Genomic DNA, 9369 nt, shown 5'->3' on the forward strand with positions numbered 1-9369 from the left:
AGGTCACGATTCCTTCTTTCATCACCTTTATATCACTATTATCCTGCTGACTTGAATTCCAAAAGAAATATAGGACAGTGACACCTAGAAATTATGGCTTCATCTAAACCCACCCTAATTTAAGAGCAGGGTGTAGGAGAAAGTTCTGGTAATTTCCATGCACTTGAAAATGAAATCCAAACAACCTGCAGAGCATTTTTATCGTTTGCTGCAATGATTTGTGGTAATATAGTAAGTAGACTTAGGAGAGCTAATGGGAACAGTGAAAACAGGGAAGGGATTACTCCTTTACATTCTTGCACAAGTACTGTTTTCTGTCTTAATGTAAGAATCCTCTATGGAGAAGAAAGAAATCCCCGTTCCCATATATGTCCTGTGCAATAAACAAATAATTGTGTTTTCGTGCTTGAAATAAAGTACTTTATTTTTTTTCCTCAGGAAAAGGTCAGCAGCATCCCTTCAGTAGTAATAGAGCCAGCATCAAACAATGAGGGGGAGGGAGAAGAACATGAAGTCGTCGTGAACGAGTCCAAAGATGCCGCAGCAGAGGTGGGCACTCAAGGCACTGATGCTTCTCCCAGTGAAACTTCTCAAGTTGGAAGTGAGCAGAAACCCGCTGAAGAAATCCAGGCTGCACCTTCTCAAGATCAGGCTGTTCCAGCAGAAGAAACAGCTTCTGCAATGCCACCCGACTTTCTCTTTAAGGTCTGCTTCTTCATGCTTATTTTAGAGATCCCTTCAGATATGGCCTTTGTGGATGTGTCTGTCTGTGTAAGGTGGGGATTTCCTGAGGCAGAAGGATGCTTGGTTTAACAGCCAGACACATGCACACACAAATATGCACAAACACAACTTCAATATTGTGTTGTTCCTTCCTATATGAAATCTGAGAAGATACATTTTTTGCACACCATTCTCACTATGCATATCCCTATGTATCTGTAAGACTCACTAAAGTATAAGACCCCTTTCACCTCAACAAATTGCTACTGAAAATTAATATATTTAGTAAAACTGCACTGCCACAGAGTTAGGCAGCTATATGCTAACAATGTATTTGATATACTAACAATGTATTTGATCTTTAAGGTCCCTTCCAACCAAAACCATTCTATGTCTGTATTAAAAAATAACATTTTCTGGGCTGAAAATCTATAGTGGAAGTTCTGATTCTATTGAAACCCATGGGGCTTCTACAATTCACAGTAACGAAGCCAGAATGTCATTCTGTGACTTTAGTAATATTATCATTATAAACTGTTACGGTAATCAAACAGAAAAGTTTAATGAGGCATACAAGAAATTCTCTCCTTGGCTGGCAAGACCCCAAGGGTTTCCTGGTTCACAAGGTTCTTTCATAATGCTTCTCGCATCAGAATCACTGAGCAGCAGAAAAGCTCCTCGAGGATGGATGAACTTTACATGCTTCCTGTTATAATTTGCATAGTTCAGACTAATTAGTCCCATAGCACTTCGTAAGTATGCCATTCTTCTTGGTGTATTCTTATTGCTCAATATTTTCAGCAAACTTTGAGAATAACATTAAGGTGAGGGTGAACAGTATCGCGCAACTCTGACTCATACATGCTGACATAGTTCATCTTTTGTTTTTCATCACACTCTCCTGGGTCGGACATAAATAAGGAGAAGCAGAGTATATGCCTGCGGTCTGGTTCTTGATGCCATTCTCTTTCATTATTTCAGTTTTACCATGGAACTGGCTGTGCTTTGAGAAAACTAGAATAGCACATCTCTTAAGGAGGTAGAACCATTTAGCTAAAATGATCTGTTCACAATGTCATGCTGATCCTGCCAGCATTTTAATAATCACCCCTTTGAAAGGTATTTTTGGCATCTGCCAGTAGATGGGAGCTCTTTCCAGGGCAAACATTATGTAGGGTTCCCATTACTTGCCTCTTTGATCACCTGTTGAAATGAGTGCTCTACATCCCTCTCAAATTTCCATGGATGTTTACAGCAAGAATAATATCCAGTGGCCACAAAAAGAGAATGAGAGTCTGAAATACCAGTTCCTGGGAGTCTTTCCCAATTTTATTTGCAAAATTCTGCCACCCCTCTCTCAGATCTGGTAATAATAGTGGGTAATAAAAGCAAGTTCCTTACACAGAAGGATTAAGGGTGGCAGGACTCGTGGGGTGTTGGCAGTATCATCTGTCCTTGATTCCCTGTAACCTTGGGAAAGGATCTTTGGTTTCCTTTGGTGCTTTCAGGGAGACATACTTAAGCTGTCCCTGCTTCCAAAGTATATTAATAGAAAACCTTTACATGAACCAGTATTGACATTAATGATTTGAATGTACCTATCTATAGCCCTGTGTTTGCATAAAGAAGACACATCATTCTTTTTTTTTTTTCCATTGTAGATTGAACAGATAATTTCATTAGGAAAATGTCTCCATTTAGGTCATGTCTATATGTTTGGTGTTATTTTCTTCAGGTCGAAGTTCTACATGACTTCGAGGCAGCTAACGCTGATGAGCTCAACTTAAAACGAGGAGATATTGTACTAGTAATTCCTTCTGAGACCACAGCTGATCAGGTAAAAACATGTGGTTCTTTCTTTTGTGGACATTTTTCTTTGTCTCAGCTTTTTTCTCACATTGTCACTACTGTTAGAAAACACAAGGATTTTCATTTTGTCTTTGTACTTGGTTTCATTTGAGACTAAATGGCATGCTTGGCTACAGACTAAGTCCCAGGTATATGCTACTAGCAGGATCTGACCACAGCATATTGTCTAGGGCTTTTTTTATGCTATTTTGTACCATATTTTACACAGGCACAGGTGCACACAAACTTAATATGGAAGATGACTTACAAATTGTGCATTATACTGCTATATACTGTCTTAACATTGCAGTAGAATAGATTACCCAGTCCCTAGATGTTTGGGGCTTTTATGTGTGGATTTGGAGAAATAATACAATTTGACCCACATAGAACACTGAGACCACACACAAATTGTGCTGTCCTACAGCCAAAATGTATGGAGGTGCTGCTGTATGTGCTGCATGCCTGTAAAGCTAACTTTGTCCTCTGGAAGCCTGAAACCGAATTAAACAACGATTTAATTTCATTTAAGACATATCATTTTGTCTTAACAGTGCATTTCAGGTGAATTTTTAAAGAATTTTATTCCGTGTGTTAAACTGAATTGCAGTGAAGTGAATTGGATTTTGGCCGCTGCTTTAAAAGAGAAGACTGCACTGTACACTGCTTGCACCAGCTGCTTCGTGGGCATCTGTTGGTGCTTGTAGTGTTGGTGAGAAGTCTCCTGTTGATGTTGGAGTTGAGAGGTGGGGGCTGGATCCTGCCTAGTGAGGCAGCTAAGAGCACTCCTCAGGATTTAAAATATTTCTTTAAAATAGTTCTAATACCCTAAGCATATGTGAATGCTGGGGACTGTATTTGAAATTGTTGTCATGGTTGTTGCTGTCCAAAAGTAGGTAATAACCAGTGTTGATCATCTCAGCTGAGCTTTCCTTTAATTCAAGAGACAGGTAATTTGGTTTGGGGTTTGGTTTTTATTTCAGAATAAAGGATTTTTCCTTTAGTAGGGCACTTTGCTCTTTTTTATAGGGGTAGCTTCTGTCATCCTTACTCAAATTATGCTGCATCTTACCGCATAGGCAGTTCAACTGATTTTGTTATCAGAATTTGCAGAATAAGGCACTGCTGTAAAGATAGAAAAATCTTCTCTGTCTTCATTCTGCTTTTTTTTTAGGATGTTATGCATTAAATATGCTAAATCTCCACTTGGTGAATCCATGAAGTATATTCTTCTCTTGCGGTGTGCATCGGAATTCCATTAGCATTAATTGGAGTAAATTGTGTGCAATGATGGAGAAAATAAACCTTTATGTATTCATATTTCTGAAACTGTTCTGGTCATATCTTTATTACTCAGTACATATCTGCCCTTCATGTTTAACATTACCATAAAGCTTAATCTTTTTGTCTCTTGCCAAGTATTTTGTTGATTTATACAGAGTCTTTTTATCTGTGCTATTCTTTATTCTTCCTCAAAATTGACCTGTCTAAAACCATAATTCTAATACAGCTGGTAACATCAGCCTGTGTCCCCCATTTGAAGCAAACCAGTCCCACCCAGTGGCTTCAATTTTTCCATTAGTCTTGAGTAAAACTGTTCCTTCATACAATCTACACTGCCTGTGCTACAAAGCTGCAATTCCTCTCTCCTTTCTCTCAGATATTCCAGGTGCTTCAAAAATGTGTCCCTGGTGAAATGTACCTGGCCCATGCCATACATAAGCTGTATCTGTTTTAATGTTGCTTATTTTGGAACAGAGAGCCAGTGCACCACCACATGCAGCCACTGAGCAATCATGACTTGGTGCTCTACGTGAAGATCCATACAAATTACTCTATCACATTGTATACTCTCTGTGCGATAATACTATGACAGCATTAGAAATTCCCTGTTCATCACGGCTTTGCTCTGGCTCCTCTTCTTAAAAGGAACAAAGCACAGAGTTAGTGAGATGAGAACAGGTTGATCATTTTAAGACACCAAACTGAGTTTATTCCAGGTGGAGTTGATCATACTTAGGAGAACACAGCACGTTTCAATAAGATATCTCTCTTTGAGTTGCTTGGACTGCAGGTGATTTCATTTGCAATTTTCCATGTCAAGTTCTGGTTTACGTTTCCAAGAGCTTTTGAAAAAATAATTGCATGTTAGCTAACTTTGAGTTTCTAGAGAAAGCAACTCCAAAGATCGCAAGAACTGTTATTTCTTCTGACTGCCAGTACATGAACGAGAGAAGAGAACTCTCAGGGGAAAAAAATCCAGATGATTGAAAACTATTTTTTCCCCCATCTATGGTATCATGTAGTGTTTGTGGCCCACTGCTATGCTCTTACTGCACAGGTGTGCCAGTATTATTGCAGCAACTTTGAAAAAGTCTCAACAGAGATTTCCACAAATGCAGATCTGGTGTAATACTGGAAGACCTGGAAGATTGTTTGTCCAGTTTTGAGTTCAGCCAGGGGTTAGGTGGGATAAAAGCCATGCAATATGCTCACAGTCACTCAGTGTCACAAAACTCTGGTCTGGCAGAACAGAGAAGACAGTCCGTGCAAAATCAGAGGCTGCTTTTTAACCAAAGCACCGAATCTTTTAGCCATGTGACTCTGAAATGTCTTCAAGTCTGAAGCTCATAGCAAGGATGGGGAAAGACCTGAACTTTAAGAGACTCTGTCTTTTGCCTTACAGGAGGCTGGCTGGTTGACGGGCATTAAGGAATCCGAGTGGCTTCAGTACAGAGATGCAAACAGTTATAAAGGACTTTTCCCAGAGAACTTCACACGCCGTCTGGAGTAGTTCTCTGCTCAGACAGACAAACATGGTACGAAGCTCAGTCAGTAGGTTTTTAACCTCTTTGAAACACAGGAGCCCACGTTTTTGTAGTTTAAGGTGTTAATGGTTTACAGACTGGTGCCAGACAAAGCTTGTTGAAACATATCAAAATGAGCATGAATGCAAACAGTTAAACTAGCAATTTCTGAAGCAGTACATGAAAAAAAAATTGAATAAAAAAGAAATGTCCTTATTTGTTCACACGTACGTGGCAACAGGTTTGTTTGTGCTTTGTCAGAACTATGGTGAATCCTGTATTTGGTCCTTTCCCATGAAATCTGAAATTAGCCTCCTCAATACCAAAACCTTAACTTCTCTGCACTAAGTGTATTGTATTGAGTTGCACTGCAGAAGATTTAGTTATCCTGTAGTAATGAGGTCAAACTATTATAATTTTCATGTGTTTAAAAAAAATAATTAACTGCTGCAACGTTTTTCAATGTTATTTTTGGACATGCATAATATATATACACACAAAAACTTATGTGTGTATATAAGTGCATATGGATATATATGCATTTTCATGACTTCATTGTAGTTCTTTGACTGTGTAGTGTCATCAGTACACGCATTGCTCTTTCACTGTCTGGCATTACAGGAAACGGTTTTGTTCCAAAGCAAAACTAGCTGCTCCATTGCCAAAACATGATACAGTATCTGTGCTTGTAATGTGAATTTTTCATTCTGAGATGATGAATAACATCATGTTCAAAGCTGCTAAACCTTTGAGAAGGCATGGCTAGGTCTCCTCTTCCAGCTGCAGTAGTTGCAATGAGATGATCTGGACGGGAACCTGTTATGATGCTAATCTATACTTTTTTATTTAATTGGCTGAATACATTTTGAAAAAGAAACAGAACTAATCTCTGAGAAGAAATAAACACAATATATTTTCACTATATGTATTTATGCAGCATACCTTCACAGATCCTTTTAAAATAAGATATATAATGTATCCTGTATCAAAAAGTCATCTGTAACTTATGTTTTCCAGTGCTGTGTCATTAAAAATAAACCTTTGATCCCAAGAAGTTGTTTCATCTGTGGTGCTTTTGAAGTTTTGTAAAACTGTTCGTATAGTTTATATTTTGTATTAGATAATCTAATATTAATTTAATGCCTCTTTTTCCAAAGAAACACAGCGTAACAGGCGCACCATCTTGCTTGCTCTCAACCCTAGTTGTGGTCAGAGCTCCAAAAGGTCTGAACCCCAGCTCAGCACATCTCCTGGCTGCTCCTCCTGTTCCAGGCTCTGACCACCAGCTAATATCTGTCCACAGGCACCAAGGGAGCTTGTCTGTGCTTCACCATCACTCAGCCAAAGATTGCCACCTCTTAGTAATTTTTTCCTTGTCCGGTTATTTTGTGTGGAAGCAAAGTTCTCCGTGAATCTGCTCTATTTTGTCTGCTGATGCATGGAAGCTGCAAATATTTAGGAACATCTATATTTTCCTAGCAACTTGTTTATTTTTTCATGATATTTTGGCTGGGGGCTCATTTTATGTGCAAATGGTATCTGATTCTATTCTACTTCTAATTTGTCAGATTTCAGTGGAAGAAATAGGTTTTTTTGTTGCTCTGGAACTAGAAGAAAGTTGTTTTCTTTTGGTTTTGTTGCATTTTTTTTCAGAATGCAGTAGCTCTCAAAAGCAATTCTGATGATAGCTGTGTTTTGTGAAGAAGTTGAATGGCTAACTGTGGTAGCTGGGATTTTTGCTTTGAAATGTCACAATGAGCAATCAGTCTAAGGAGGTTGCAGGAAAGCTCTTTGGTTTTCTGTTTGTTCCTTTAGCAGGTTTGGCTGTTGTGTGATCACTTCTCAATAGTGATCGAGGGCCAAGAATCTCATCTACGAAACAACTTTCTTTCGCTTTGGTGTGTTACAATAAATTCCAGACTCCAGTGTACCACTTTGAGGCGGTCATAATAACCCATTACACCTGCTTTATGGTGGGACTCTGATGACATCCCAGGCCAAAACTACATTTCCACACTTACATTTCAGTAATATTTGCTGTACACATCAATGCAACAGACCAGCACTGGACAATGGTGTCGCGGTTGAGACGGACAAACGACATGGACCAAGTTCTTTCAAGATGAAAGTAATAGATGCCATTTATTGCTACAAGTGCATTTTTATACAATTCTACCAGTTCATGTGTCTTTTCACTATTGGTTACAAGTTACAGCACTAACATCTCATTGGTTAATTTTTCTATCATCCATGTTATTCTTCTATCCCCTTCTCTCTCACGGGTACATCTCTCCTCTCTCTGGATACTCCTTTACTCCCATCCTTCTCAAGGGTAAATCTTAATATCTCAAGGCTGATCTCTACTCTCATATTTTCTGTCAAGGATTCCACAGACCCACTGCAGTTTCCCACACAATGGAGCCTCAGTTTCCTTGTGGATACCATGTCGTCACTTCTTTAACTGGGGCCTACAATCAAATGAGACTGTCATGCATGACAGCTGTAACCCTAAGGAAACAGAGGGCATTGTGATCAGCCCACAGCATTTCTTTCCCCCGTGCTGATTGTGTGCAGTTACCCTTACGCCCTCTTGGTGCTAGACGTACCCAAGTCAAAGTCAACACTTTTGGACTCGATTCTTCCTATGTTCTTGGTACAGATTAAGGTGCCAGATCCATTGGTAAAGGGTTTGCTGCATGCTTGAGGTTGTATGTACATAGGAAAGGTCTCTGGTCTACAGCAAAGTGCTTTCATGGTTTCTTCTGACATTCTCTTCAGAAATACTTCTTGACTCTTCATTTCTTAATTCTATCTCAGCATAAAGCAAAATATTATTTCAAAAGCCATCAAATGCCAACATCTCACTGAAAGGACAGTCATTATTTACTGGCAATAAGATGTACTGATAATGTCCCAAAAGCCATGCCATTGCACATGATGCCAGTGTCATTTAAGTGCTGCGGTTACTGTGGATATGGCATACCACTCTGACATTAAGTATGTTGCTGTATCTCACACATGCACTCCAGAGCCACAAAGCAGATAGCTGTCTGGCAGGAAGCATGAGGAGAATTATTAATGTTATATCTTTAAAATTCCTTGCAAAATTCTATATACTAAGATGGTAGAAGTTAAAGGAAGGACATTGACAAGTTAGCCACAATGATAGTTTTTCTAATTTTCCTTTCTAAGAGAAGGAGTTCATCTATAGAAGTGGATTTATCATTTCGGGCTAACAACTGTTTTGTATATTCAATTTCTTCTTCTTCTAGTTTTGTTAGGCAATTATGTCAAATTATGTCAAATACTTTCATGTCTGCAGCTCCTGAGGTAAACAGTGTCCAAAATAAGTGTATTTCTCTGTGATATACAGAAGCTTATTCTAGGGCAAGCAAGGGAAATTCTTTCCAGTATGTACTGCTGTTACATACCACTGGTACTCTCCCCCGGAGTTATATCAGCCCAGAATTATTTCTCCCTTTTCTTGGATTTTTCTGATTAACACACCACATGGGACTTGGTGAATTACCAAATTTCTGGGTTTTGGAGTGACTGTAAAATGGCAGCCCGTTGTATCTTGGTTTCTCTAAAGGCTTATTTATGCCTAAGACAGCACACACTACTCACCTTGGACAGCAGCTGTAATTTCTAATTCTGCATAAAATAAGCCCTTGAAAGATTTAGAGACCGAATCTCCTGATCCCGCAGGCTGATTATGTACTGTGTAGCCTTGGAAGGAAGACAAAATAACTGAAGATGGAGGAACATCTGATGTGAGTGAATGAATAAATTGTGTATTTGCAGTTCATCTATCTCGTTTACAACCTTTCATGAATAATGGAAAAGCGCATAAGCTGAATAACACTTCTGTCCTTTTTTTCCTCCTCCTCCTCTCCCCACCTTGCTCCATTTCTTCCAGACCTCACGGCTGAGTGCATCTGTCCCTCCCACAAGAAGAGGGAGGGGATACAATGTTTTTGCATTTTGCTGA

The 9369-nt window shown here is 39.1% G+C and overlaps 1 protein-coding gene across 5 annotated transcripts in view; it reads left to right on the plus strand.

The window, feature by feature from the left end:
- AMPH (amphiphysin) overlaps nt 1-6432 on the plus strand; it is a 145414-nt gene extending 138982 nt beyond the window's left edge. For 4 of the 5 annotated variants that reach the window (XM_065052015.1, XM_065052018.1, XM_065052016.1 and 1 more), the window contains 3 exons: nt 439-705; nt 2459-2560; nt 5258-6432. In XM_065052015.1, the coding sequence (XP_064908087.1) occupies nt 439-705; nt 2459-2560; nt 5258-5365 (477 nt within the window). In that variant the 3' untranslated portion in view covers nt 5366-6432. The remainder of the gene's footprint in view (nt 1-438; nt 706-2458; nt 2561-5257) is intronic. The other variant, XM_065052019.1, reaches the window with a different exon arrangement.
- Nucleotides 6433-9369: the final 2937 nt, after the last annotated feature.

The sequence above is a fragment of the Columba livia genome, chromosome 2 (genome assembly GCF_036013475.1).
Source record: "Columba livia isolate bColLiv1 breed racing homer chromosome 2, bColLiv1.pat.W.v2, whole genome shotgun sequence".
Lineage (NCBI taxonomy): Eukaryota > Metazoa > Chordata > Aves > Columbiformes > Columbidae > Columba > Columba livia.